Source organism: Cupressus sempervirens, chromosome 5 (assembly GCF_028749045.1).
Source record: "Cupressus sempervirens isolate cs-2001-9-10 chromosome 5, ASM2874904v1, whole genome shotgun sequence".
Classification (NCBI taxonomy): Eukaryota; Viridiplantae; Streptophyta; class Pinopsida; order Cupressales; family Cupressaceae; genus Cupressus; species Cupressus sempervirens.
In genome coordinates this window covers 529,085,062-529,099,261 of record NC_143122.1, presented here as the reverse complement: position 1 = coordinate 529,099,261, position 14,200 = coordinate 529,085,062, and the positions used below count along the sequence as shown (strand labels likewise).

At 34.6% G+C, this 14,200-nt stretch overlaps 1 protein-coding gene across 2 annotated transcripts in view; it reads right to left on the bottom strand.

Annotated features, from left to right (window-relative positions):
- EMB2458 (FtsH extracellular protease family) overlaps positions 1-14,200 on the bottom strand; it is a 310,677-nt gene that overhangs the window by 153,782 nt on the left and 142,695 nt on the right. For both annotated transcript variants that reach the window (XM_089831678.1, XM_089831679.1), the window contains exon 12: positions 12,026-12,208. In XM_089831678.1, coding sequence (XP_089687804.1) covers positions 12,026-12,208 — 183 coding nt within the window. The remainder of the gene's footprint in view (positions 1-12,025; positions 12,209-14,200) is intronic.

The following is a 14,200-nucleotide window of genomic DNA, read 5'->3' as shown; positions in this document are numbered from 1 at the left end:
AGTTACAAGATTGCTACAGATGCTACCTGGAGACAACAAATATTTGCTGCAAGTGACTTGGTGATGGTTTACTTGAGGCGTGAATGGTTTCCTACAGGCACATATCATAAATTTAAGTATAAAAAGATTGGGTCTTACAAAATCATCAAAAAGATCAATGATAATGCTTATGAGGTTAACTTATAAGCAAATCTTGACATCTCCGAAATTCTTGAGAAGCAGACTACCTCCACAAGGCATGCCCAGCATAACAAATTCCTGATACAGTGGGACGGGTTACCTGAAACAGAGCGTACATGGTTATCTGAGTGGGCAGTAATGTACTTATATCCGACAAAATTGGAGCAATTCATAGACAGCCACTTGTAGGAGCTATGTTTCTTTCAAGAAGGGGAGAATAATGCAACAACTTCCAAGAGTCATAACTTTTGACTTGGACCTGGGTTCTCTGAAACTTTTATAGTGGTTTTGTAAGGGGGCGTTTGATGGACCGACAATTGAACTCTAGTCCATTGACTTTAGAAAAATTTATTTTTCAGGTCCCAGAAAATTCATTTAGACCCCAAAAACTCAATTGCCGTAATATATGTCTATTTTTTAGAGTTTGTTTTTTGTAATAACTTCTAATGGCCATTTCCAAATTCGAAGATTAGTTGGCAGGTCAAGTTGTCATAGCTTAAGGAGAGTCCAATTTTATTTTCAACTTTTTAGGAGTTAATTTCGAAGGTTACCTAAAATGGCAAAATTGAAGATTTGTTAAAATCTACCAAAAAGAGTAATTTTCTGGTATTTTTTCGAATTTAGAGAGCTTCAAGTAATTTAAGAGGCTACAAAACGATGTAGAAGAAGGTTGGTTAATGGAAGATATGCGAGTTTCAAAATATATTTGTTGCATCTGTATTTTTCAATATGTTTTCCTTCTATAGAATGCAAACTGTGAATAGGTACTTGGGTACTACATCAGGATTCTTGTATGATCAGGAATTTTCATTACATTCTTTGTTTCATTATTAGGGATGGCCGTGAAATATATAGGTGTTTCCTCATCTCTGTCTAATTGGGCTTTCCGACAAAGAAATTAAAATTGCTTTTAGACTAGAGTTGAATTGCATACAAGAATTATCTTCTGCATTTGGAGTATAGGAATAAATGATGATGTTTTAAATAAATAGTCTCATAAAGTTGTACATCATAATCTTCATTGTGGTTGACTATGTTGCCCGGATAAGCAAAGGCATTGGTCTTTTGAATCATTGAAGTATAATTGCTGGATTTATAACTGAAGTCAATAATCTATATATTTCCTCCTTACAAGCATCAACTCAATTATTATATAAACATTTGATCATATCAAAGCATGCATTCAACTTTATTTTGATCGAGTTCAAGGATTTTACCAACTAGATAACTCACAAAGTTAAATTCGCCATAGAAAACTTTAACCCAAGTGATCAGGGTTTAAAGTGAAGGTTTACTTGCCTAGGTGTGGTGAGGCTTGAAGTACAGGGGAAGTATTCTCATTCGTTGGCCAAAACTGATTGTGGAATCCTGTTAGAGAATTGGCAAGCTCTTGGAATTCCAATTTGTGGTTTTGGGAGCCAATACGACCCACCTTGGTGGACGTGCAAGTGGCTGTTATGTGGGGACCGAATTGGCGATCGTGCTGACAGTTAGGACCTAATTCTTGTTGGCTCGGAGTTCTCATTGACCTATGCCAGACCCGCATAAGTTGTGTGTACCTGTCCCATATCCTACAAGCTTGGGGTCACCACTCGGCTTTCATACTCACTGTGTTTGATTCTACTACCAGTAGTGGGAGAAAGACGTCGGGAGAAGGAGGTGTGAGGATGGATTGTTTGCGCTAAAGTGGAGGGACAAGGTTTATGCACAGTTTTGGACAGATAAGGAGAACAATGGCTGCCAAGACAAATCAACAAGGTGTTAATGCCTCCGATGTGTGACTATTACTACGTGGATGGGCCCCCCCATTAAATATAACCAGATTTAATCACAATTATTAACCCAGGTATTACATGGTGTTATCTTTACTCAAAATGAACAGCAGACATTTTGTTTATGCTTCCTTTATATAAGTTTTGGGTCTCTTTTTCTTAGCATATTGCTGATACTCCAATATCCCTCACTGCCTATCCATTATTCATAGCCGATTGCTGCAATCCACTAAGACTGAATATATTTGTCCTTGGCAGATTTATGCAATCGCCAAAGACTATTATAATAGTTTCCGATCTCTCTTTCTTAGCGAATTGCTGATACTCCGATGTCCCTTTCCATTTTTCTTTGCAGATTGTTGTGATCCACTAAGACTAAATATGATCCGTGTGTGTGTGTGTGTGTGTGTGTGTTAATATATACATATATATAGACATACACATATATACACATACATATATAGACATTTATATTTTTATGCATATACATATATATAGACATACATACATACATAAATACACACACACACACACATATATACATTTATGATCTCAATACACACACACATGTATGTATGATACAAGTTAAATTTATCAGCATTGGGTATTATCATTATTCTAGTCATTAAATATAACCATATTTAATCGCAATTATTACCCTGGAAAGTACATGGTGATATCTTTACTCATAAATACCATTTATGCTTCCTTTATATCAGTTTTGGATCTCTTTTTTAAGCAGATGCTGATACTCCAATATCCCTCAGTGCTGATTCATTTTTCATAGGAGATTGCTAATATCCACTAAGACTGAACGTATTTCTCCTTCAGAGATTTATGTGATCGTCAAAGACTATTATATCAGTTTTGGATCTCTTTGTCTAACCAGATTAGTGACTCCAATGTCCCTCAATCCACCAAGACTGAATATATTTCTCCTTGGCAGATTTATCATTTATGCAATCCCCAAGACAAAATATATTTTCATTCCCTTTCTTTGGACATGATTTCTGCTGACTTTATACCTTGCAAACGCTAAGAGGTGTGTGTCCTTGCCTTGTTTCCCCTGCCCAATTAATTGCTGACTGTATTAAGTGGCCCTTACTATGTTCATTTAAACAAATCTGGTTTAGAATATAGTGAGCGACGTAGAACAGCAATGTTGATATTACTATTAAGAAATGATAGAATATTAAGGTTCAATATTATTATTCGTTAATATATATATATATATATATATATATATATATATATATATAATTAATAATTAATATTAAGAATGTTTATTCATATAACATTACACTATTAATATTAAGGGTTGATTATACTATTCATTCACTATATTATTATTCATTCATTAATATATAATATTAAATTAAATTATATATAATTAGCATATTATACTCTTTCATTATTTTTATTTTATTTTTTTATCAATAAAAAGCAATTGCCCGTATTTTATTAATTAATTTTAAAATTTTACATCAATCTTTTTATCCCCATTCAAGTGCAAGCATCGGGGAAAAAAGAATGGGGAACAAAACCCCAGTCTAGCCTGGCACAATACTGTCTAGTCTACTCATTACAATTGCCCCTATACGTCAAGGGGGCTTTGACAAGGCATTCATTCTCTTGCAGAATACATTAATTTACAACTTTCTCTCTTGATCTACTTATACATTTTGACATTTTAGTTCTATATGATAATTCAGCAAGTTAACCAACTTTTCATATTTCCAATTCCTTGATGCTGATTTACTCATCTGAAATTATAGATTATGCACCTGCAAATCTTAATTTAGGCTAAGACCAATTGTTAGTTTGAGCAAATTGGAACAAAAAAAAAATTGAATAACTAGAAAGAAGCATATAAGTGGGAAAAATTTACTGATTTCTTAGTTTTTTAAAGACTCTTTCCTCAATTAATTGCAATTTACTTACAAATATCTAGTGAAATTCTAATTAATATTACACTATTACATTTTTAAAAGATTTATCAACCTTTGTCAAGTTATGTCTGGAATTAACTATACTTACCTTGTTAAGAAAGTCATACGAAATTTGAAGTTTTTGTAGTGGATCTACTTAGATTTCAATCATGTAACAACATACTACACATTGCATAGCCTGGAATCAGAAGATTAAAAGAACCGAAGAAAGACTAATGACCTAAGAAAAATCTAAGGGAAGATAAAGCTATCACATCCAAAATAAGGGAAGAACAGAAGGGAGGACAAACAAATTGAAAAAGGCTAATGAAGGAGAAACAAGGTTCTACCATTCAGATAAATTTATCCTATCAAATTGCAGAGATTCCTATCTCTAACTTAGACATACTTGTTAAATGCAATTACTACATACGTAGATCAAAGGACTGGGTTAAACTTGCTTAAACTCAATTATCTAAGAAGAGTGTCCTCTCCATCTGCACTTTTATTGGCTAACATATCTGCTTCTTTGTTGCCTTCGAGATAAATATGTTTAATGATTATTTCTTCAAATTGATCAACTATCATTAAAGTATATACAAGTTTAGAGTTGAGAATCCAGTTAGGAGTTGTTCGTTTTCTTAAAACATTTAAAATGATTTGAAAATCACCTTCAATTACTAGCTTACTAATACCCTTCTCCAAGAAAAGATATAAACCTTCAACCAGAGCTTCTGATTCCACTAGGTTGTTGGACATCACCCCTAGAGGCTTGGCTCATTCTATAATACAAGAACCTTTGTCAGAACGAATAATACATCCTAATCCTACATTACCCCTTGAGTCCCCATCAAAATTAAGCTTTTCCAAACCTTTTTGGGGAGGTTCACATTTACATTCTGCCCTAGCTTATCTATTTGATTTTGAATAGATCATTGTTGGGTTGATTAATTAAACCAGTTCTTGTGCATTTATATGTCTCATTTGGCAAAAGATCCTTCTTCCTTATATGTATTTCTGAGATTATTATTAGTCACCTCTATTATGCTTGCTTCCAGCTTGTTGAGGAAACTGGTTAAGTTCATAATTTCATTGTGAAATATCCTTCAATTTGTCTCCTTCCATAGCTCCCATAATAGTCTAGATGGAGATATTTTAAATAAATTACTATACACCCTTGAGTTCCCAAATTTGGGCCAACCTTTTAGGAGATACAAGAAATTGTCAGGAAATGTTGTTTGCCAATTGAGCTTCCAACATAACCATTGTCAACAATTCCTAGCATATGAAAATTTAAACAACAAATGGTTAGGCAGTTCATAATCATTTTCACATAATGGACATCTTGATGGACTCTCAAATCCCATTTTAGTTAACCTATATGCTGTGAGGATTTTCTTTTGGAGGGCTGCCCAAAGGAAGATTCTTGCTTTAGGGAGGCAAGCCAAATCCCAACATAGAATAAGAGGGATGTCAGTCTTTTCCCATTGTTGAGAGTTTATTTTTTAATCATATCTACTTCTGACACTATAATTTCGACCCTCTAAGGCTCCCCATATGAGCCTATCCTTCCTGTCTTTGTGATTAACCTGTCTAGTATTTAATAATGTTCAAATATTTGTTTTTCCTTAGTTGATAAGGAAGTGTCTACTAAAGATCTTCACTTTCAACCCTCGTTTTGATAATCGGTTACTTTAATTTTGTAATCACTTACTGCCCCCATAGCTTGGAAAGTGTATTTTTTGATATTAATTGGAAGGTCCAAACTACCTAGTGGAGAACTCCCATCCCGTGAATCCTCCCAAAATAAAGCATCCTAACCATGTGCAATGACCCAAGTGAGATTGTTACATATTAACAGACGACAATTCATCATAAAATTCCATATTCTAGAGCCTTCGGGTGGATTTTTTGTTTGAAACGGAGATATGGGATTTGGGTTGTTCAAGTATTTATGATATAGAATTTTGACCCATTTATTGTTGTGCTCTTGATACATTCTTCATATGAGTTTGGCACCTAAAGCCTCATTTTGCCAACTCCAATTCTTAATACCTAGACCTCCATGTTCTTTAGGTCGGCATATTCTATCCCATTTTATCAAAGCATGTTTCTTTTTTTCTATTGTGCCTTGCCAAAAATAAAAATTAGTTTCCTGTCTAAATCTATTTTTACGCCTTTGGGTAAAAAAATTACTTTCTTGTCTAAATCTCTTTTTACGCCTTCAGGTAGTGGAAGACAAGACATTTGATATGTTGGGTAGGCAAATAAAACAAATGAGATCATTGTTGTCCATCCTTCTTTAGTTGTCCATTTACTTTTCTAGCCTTCCATTTTTTCATCTAGTTTATCCGAAATGAGTTTCCATGTTTTACCTTCTCTAACACCTTTTTCTACTTGGATGCCAAGGTATTTACAAGGGAAATTCCCTTTCTTGTACTCCATAATGTTGCATATATTTCCTTATGTTGTTGGGGGGGTATTAAGGAAGAAAATCTCTAACTTTTCAGCATTAACTTTTTGGCTTGACGCTTCCATATAGGTTTTGATTATTAGTCTAAAATTCCAGGCCTCATCCAAAGTACTCTCTCCTAAAAGTATAGTACCATCGGCAAATTATTGACACATTACTTCTGGGACTTCCTCTATTACTATGATTCCTCTAATCTTACCCTTTTTATGGCTATACCAAAGGCTTTTGCCATGATAATGAAAAGAAATGGTGATATTGAATCCCCTTGCCTGATTCCTCTCAATATATTAAAGAAGCCTACAAGGGTACCATTGATGAGAAGGGGAATTTAAGTGTTAAAATACAGCTATATATCAAATTGATCCACAGGTGCGAGAAGCCAAAGGCTTCAAGTGTTTTTGCAAAGAAATCTCTAGTTTACTTTATCGTAATCTTTTTGGATATCTAGATTCATTATCATGCGTGCATCCTTATTAATTTGGACAAATTGTATTAATTCTTGGATTATAATTATATTATCAAAGATTGATCTGTTGGGAACGAAGCTTGTCTGTTCTTTCAAGACAAGCTTGGTAAGATTTCTTTAGTCCGTTTGCTTTCTTTGCGGAGGATTTTATATATTGTATTACAAAGAGCTATAGGCCTGAAGTCCCATGGATTCTCATGATGAGTGTCCTTAGGAATTAACGCTAAGGAGGTGTTATTAATTTCAATTAACACAATCCAGAATTTCTAGTTCCCTGATAGCCTCCCATGGATCATAACCTAGTATATCCCAACATTTTTGAAAGAAAAAGGCTTAAAAGCCATCCGGCCCCAAAAATTTGTCCTGATTGAGTTGAAATAGGGCTGCTTTAACTTCATCTATTGTACATTTCTTATTTAGGCTTTTGGTATCTTCTGATATTATTAATTTGGGGATGTAACCTAACATCTTATTATGAGCTATTAAATTTGACTGTTCAAAGTGGTCAAGAATATCATTTTGGTATCTTACAAAGACTTATGCTATTTTACTTGGAATTTCAGTAATATTTCCTATGTTGTCCTTCATATTCGCTATTCTAATAATATTTCTTTATTAATAGTACTATTGTGAAAAAAAAATCTATTTCTATCTCCTTCTAACAGTCAGGTCTCTCATGATTTATGTTTCCAACACATCTCTTCTTTTGCTAAGATGTTTTTCTGCTTAGCAAGAAGTTCTTTCTCTTTACTGTATTTATCATTCTCCACTCCTATCCTCATAATTTCTTCATTAAGCTTTTTCAATTCTTTTTCATTATCTAATTTTTCTTTAAATATATTGTTAAAGTGGTTTTTGTTCCATTTGATTATTTTTCCTTTTAACAATTTTAATCTTGCTGTAAATTAGAAAATCTTCGAATCTTCAACTTTTTCCTCTTACCACCACTGTTTTATATTTTTTAGGAAATCATCATCTAAGAACAACATTTTCTCACATTTGAAAAGATTCCTAGACGGTTTATGTGGTTCACCTATTTCTAACCTAATCGGGTAATGATTAGAACCTGTGCTAAGCAGTATGAAAGAGTTTAAGGGATAACTGGATGTGATTAAAAAATAAATAAATATAAACCTGTCTAATCTTTCTGCTATGTTACAATACCCTAATCTGTTTTTGTTCCATGTGAAAATCCCATTAGTAGATAGGACATCTATCAGATTATCTTTTGTGAACCATACTTTAAAATCTGACATTACTACGTAACTGATTTGAGACCTTCATTGAAATCTCCCCCCAAGATCTAATTCAATGTGGGATCTAGCTCCATAAGTTGCTAATCTCATTCAACAACACTTTCTTGTTTGCTGTTAGCATGGGCCCATAGATGTTAATCAACATAAAACGTACATTGCCTCTTAAACTACTCACATCCCCCTTCCCCCCAATTACTCTTGGTGACTTACGGTGAATGGTGCACCTTCCTTTGGTCCAAGAGAATATCAATCCCTCCGGAAGCCCCTCCTAATTCTACCATTTCAGCTTTCCAAGTTCCCAATTTTCACTTAAATTTCACTTCCTCTTCTTTAATAAATTCGGTCTCTTGTATTTAAATTATGTCCGATTCAAATAGTGATGGGTTGCACTTAGTAAACACTTTTGTTAGGAGCATTCAAGACCCTAACATTTCATGTAGTCAACTTCATTGCTACATGGGAAGGAACTTCCCCTTCCCTCAATGGAGTATGTCATTAATCTTTTTTTGGTTACCAGCCTTTCCTGTAGCTGCTCTAAGTTCAGCCAAAGACATTTTACCGCATTATTTTATCCGCTTTCCACATTTTGGATTTTTTGTACCTTCTAAATTTGCCTCAATACCTAAGTGGTCCAGTTTGCTATATGCATTTTGTACACTAGCTGCTATGGATTCGGCCTCCTGTATTTCTTCCCAATTCTCCAACAATTCTTGAATAATTCTGCTGCTGATCTTATTATTTAAGCCTCAATCACCCTTGTCCAGAGCTATGGGGTCTAATTGCACTACCTGGCTCCTTACATCCATTAGAGAATTGTTCTCTTTCTAGCTCTATTCCATTCCTTGCACCTCGTACTCTTCCTAGTTTAGACTTGTCTTCACCTGGTTAATCTCTATTCCAGTTCTCTTGAGCATAGTCTCTACTTCAATCAGGATGTTGTTAAAGTTTTGCCTCTCTTGCTCACCTGTCTCTTGGAAATCCAACCTATTTCCTCTTTTCCATTCGATTGATCTGAGTTCTGTTTAACTCTTCTTGATCTACTAATAATCTTTACCAATATCTGTTAGGTTATCTAAAACTGTTTCCTCCAATATGATTGTATCATTACCTATGTTGATTGAATTGATCCCTTGCCCCAACTCTGTAGGTAATTTCCTCTTTTTTGTCCCTTTAGTTTCTATTCAGCTTGCCTGGCCTATCTCTGTTCTCTGGATTATATCTAGTGTATCTAGATCAAGTCTTGTCTGTAATTCCATTTCTATTGTTATGATTTGCTTGCTTGTTGGTTATGGTGTTTGTCCTTTGAACATAAAGCCTCCTCTGACATCTTCCTCTGTTGATGTTGGGATGATAGTAGTACATCCTTTTTCTTTAATGCTTCTAGATCTTTATCTGAATGGGTGACCTTTGTCGAGCCCTATGTATCTGATAGGATTTCTTAGTTAGACCAGCTATGGAAATTCTGATTATCTGTTCTTAAAATCTTTGTTTGCCTTAGTTAGGTCTCCTCCTGACTAGTTGTTTGGTTTTCAGTTATCTTAGTTGCTCTAGATGTTTCTTCCTTATACATCTCCTGTTCATTAGTCAATTGTTGCTCCTTCAAATTTAGATGAGATTTATAAGCATCCTTCCATGAGACAAGTTGGTCACAGATGTCATTGTGAACCAGCATAATGTCCTTTACCAGTCTATTATGTGCCCTGATGTTTTCTCCGATATCTTCAATTGATAGATTATGATACTTACATTTTTCACACTGTTCTAGTCTATTTATATTTGCATTGATTTTTGGGATTTCTTTAAGTTCTTTTTCTATAACCACCACATCCTTTTCCAATTCTTCCAAATCAGTTGTAATGTCACACTGGTTGCTATTGTTGTTGTTCTTATCATCTAGTTGAGTATGATCTAAATTTGACTTGGTTTTTCTTCCACCATCTCTCCTATTTCCTGATTAGGTATCTGAATTATACTAGCTAATCGTTTACTTGCTCTATCTATCTCAACTAGTTCATCTTCTTCTAAAGTCTGAAAATTTTATTTCCTTGTAGTATTATGTATCTTCTCTGTTTCTGATTGTATCATCCATCTAATGCATATCTTTTTTAAATCTGTTGTTCTTGACCAACCTGTAAAGTCGTTAACAATGAAGGGTTCTAGCGAGAAGAAAAGGTCAGTGGTATGGGCTGAACCGATAAAATCCTCTGAATTGGATCTGAACATAGCTATGTCTCTGATTAATCCTTTGTAGGGTTCCGGCTTGAAGTTGTAAATAGAATGAATCATTATGATTTTGATAGGGTTTAGACTTTTAGTATTATTTTTGATAAGAAATTTGACCACAGTATCTGCCATGATTCTTTTTGCGCATCCAATCAGGGTTCCCATTGTGTTCCCAATTTTCCTCAATATGTTATAATGCATCAATTCCACAGGAATAATTTTTGTGCACGCCCATTTGAACAAATCCATATTATTTTGTGCATCACTGTTAAAGTTGGGTTTCCATTTATAAAAAATAGACATTGAAACCCTCAAAAAATATATCCTTGGCTTTAGTCAATTTATGTGTTAATTATATAACTGCACGGGCCAAAAATAGAACCTTATCACTACGGATAGTGGTACTTACCTGGCGTCCCAGGGCCACCTTGATCCAATCTGCAACCGCGAATATTGGTTCAGAACTACCATCCCAATAAGCAAAGACACCATTCATATTGCATCACTCCAACAAATCATTGAAAATTTCATCAATGATGATGAGTGTGGAACCATTTGTTCTACAGTGGCAGTCGCCTGAAGGTGCTTGGGCATTGCTTTCAGTAGAGGAAGATGATTTTGTGCTAACGTGCCCTCGAATCCTCTGCTTTCATGGCTCCCTTGAATTTTGTTTGGTTCTCAACCCCAACGGAATGCAATTTGCTCCTAGTGCGAAATTTGGCACTGCTGAAGTAATGAAAATTGCCCAAAGGCATTGTCCTTGTTTTGTGTGGATGGTCTTTTGCTTCTTCTAGTAATGGACCTCCTGCCAGTTGGAGGACGGATCACTGCAGGCATCATTATGGGAACCCTACTATGGTTTGATCTAGAAATGGGATGAGCATATTTAGTTTTATTGAAATAATCTCTGCTATTCAAAGCATTTGAGCAATTGATTCCTTCACCCTAAAGGGGCAAACCTATTAGCAAAGATGAAAGTCTTTGGGGCGTGCATGAACATCGATTTTACCAGCCCCTCAATATCTCTGATGATCATTTAGATTTTTTGTCCGTCTGCGAGGACACTTTTTCACTAATAAGGGAAGAGCCATTGTTCGCAATTTTTTTAGATGGAATCTAATATCATTTTTATTATACTCTTTCATTATGATATTAGTAATATAGTTAATTATAATACATTTATTTAGTTTTTAATTATTTATTCGTTCATTAATTTTATATTTATTAGTTATTATTAAATCCTATTCTAGAAATGGAACATCACATTATCTATCACAAAGTAAAGCCAGAAAAAGAAATAGACCTCATGAGTAAACAGAAATGGGCTACCATTGACAAAATGCCATCTAATCATATTGTGACTGACTTAATCTTCCCCAAACCCCACCCTAATAACTCCGTTGACTATGATCCCCTCTACCATCAAAAACTAATGAAGAAGATCCCTAAAAGGCTTCAAATACACTCTGTTCTAAATATAGCGCATTCATAGAGTATTTAATTATAACTCATGAGGATTTTGAAATGTCTCTTGAAAATTTACAATTCCAGGTTCTCTAAATTTACTATGAAATAACCACACCCTAATACCAGTACAAAGAAATTCCACATATATCGAACTAACACAAAAAGATAACACTACAAAATGAGATAAGAACCTCATAAATTTGAAAGGAGATAATAGCTGCAAAAGTATAAAAGACAAATTGAAATAAAAATATCCTTACAGTAATTGGAGGGCTTTGAAGCTCCAGTCCAGGGTTTATCATGTCATATGGTTCCATTAATTCAACTGCTGACTGCACCTCTTCTTTGGTTAATTGCAAACCTAGCCGATTTACGAGTGCTTCATTCAACTTCTTTATCCACTTACTTTGCTTCAACCACGCTGGGATGATACCATTTATGGTCTATTATAAGAAATAAACAGATAACCCTATCAGCTTAAGTCTTATAATTATATTAAACAGAGTGATGAGCCAATCATATAAAATAAAGCTGAGTTCAGGAAAACACATATTCAGTTTTTTTAAGAAACCATCAGAACACCGATTTAACATATAAGGCATATGCTACAAACTAGAAAGAAAGCAAATATTTAAAAGGTGAAATAAAAATTTATAATTAAACCAAAACCTTTCTAGTATGTACACACTATCAAATAGGCTATGACAAAATTTGTGCAAGTGCTCAAAGACTGCACATAGGCATGCAGCCCCTTATAGTAGTTATTAAAAACACAAATCAGTCTACTCAGTTTAAGTAAATCTTACAGACACAACAATTCAATCCAACAAGATAAATATGCACATCCATAACACCTCAACCACTTGACAAGGTCATTACCCTCAACACTGAAATCAGTGAAGAATCAATTTCAAAGATGACCTCAAATGTACAGTCACTTTATAAATAATATATCAGGAATTCAACCCATGTCCATTTCATGGCAGAAATTATTTTCTAAACCAATTGAAAATATCAAAAGAGAACAAGGCCACAGTTGCCTTATTTTATTAAAGACTTTCAACCAGAAATCCACAAATATGATTTTCTTAATCAAACAAACTACAGGCATAAACACACTGAAAACCAAACAGAATGCAAGGGTGCATTCCTCCATTAGTAATGTCCTAAAGGCAAGTGCCTTTCTCAGTAAGCTAGATTTACTGTTCATATCATTCACAAAGTTATAAGATGAAACTGTTACCACACACATGATCAACAGGGTCTTACCCTTAGCAAACCATCACAGAAGACAGCAAATCTGCTTTAAGCATGACACCGTGTGATACATGCCAAAAATTTATAGAGGACTTTGTAGATCCACATAACTAAAAGAACACGCTAATTTTACAATTTGTTCCTCTCATTTGAACTCTGATTCCCTAGCATACTGTACTCTACAAAAAATTGAAAGTACAAGCATTCAATAAAATTCATTCAGCTGTGCCTCAAGAGAGTAAGCCCAAAAAAAGGTCGACTAGAACTTCAGAACAAGAAGTCCTCAAGCATAGAAAGAAATTAAACAGTACCATTTCTATACTACCAAAGAAACACTTAACACTTTAAGACAAACCGAGGAAAATTATATATGAAAAAATTGAAATTGGGGTTGTGATCAAAAATAGTACCTTATAATAATTTGTTAATGTAGGTTGGATGATTGAAAATAATGTTTTCTGTATGGTAGTTCTATCATGAGCCTTTATAGACACCACTGGAATCAATGCACACATTCACTACAGAAAAATATAATTAGTGTGTGTTTCAGTATCATTTGCAATGTAGTTTCAATCTATCTGTATTATCAATAGTGGTACATATCTGGTTCATAGTGGCTTATTTGATAATTTGCCCACAGAAGACTCCATATGTGAACGAAACTTACAGAGATTAACCACTTTTTGCACTATTCCAGCTTGAATGCATGCGGGCAACCAATTCCTTCAATCAAAGGAATATCTCTATAGTGTAGGATCCAATGCCCCCGCAAAGGTACTCTTATGTGCTGGTATTGAGTATGGTATGGTATGGACCATTGCAGAAGCAGCATCGACTAGCCTATAGAATAGTATGGACCGATAATAGTTCCCTCTGCACTAACCCCGTCTCCTCCCACCAAACCCAACCTCCTACGGGCCATAGAATTGTAGGGCCCATTGCACGTACCATCCTATAGTTGCTTCACCATCTCTGGTCATAAAAGAGCATAGCAAAAGGCAATCAATCTGCTTTAAGACTTAGCTTGAATGCAGAATTGAGTAATCATCCCTGCAAGGTAGGAGGAACATAAAGGGGAGGTAGTGAAGCGATGCAGCATTGAAAGGTCTTCAAATGCATGCAAAAGTCATATAGTTTAGTAGGATTAAGTGGCAACCACAAGCCTGTTGATTTCCTTA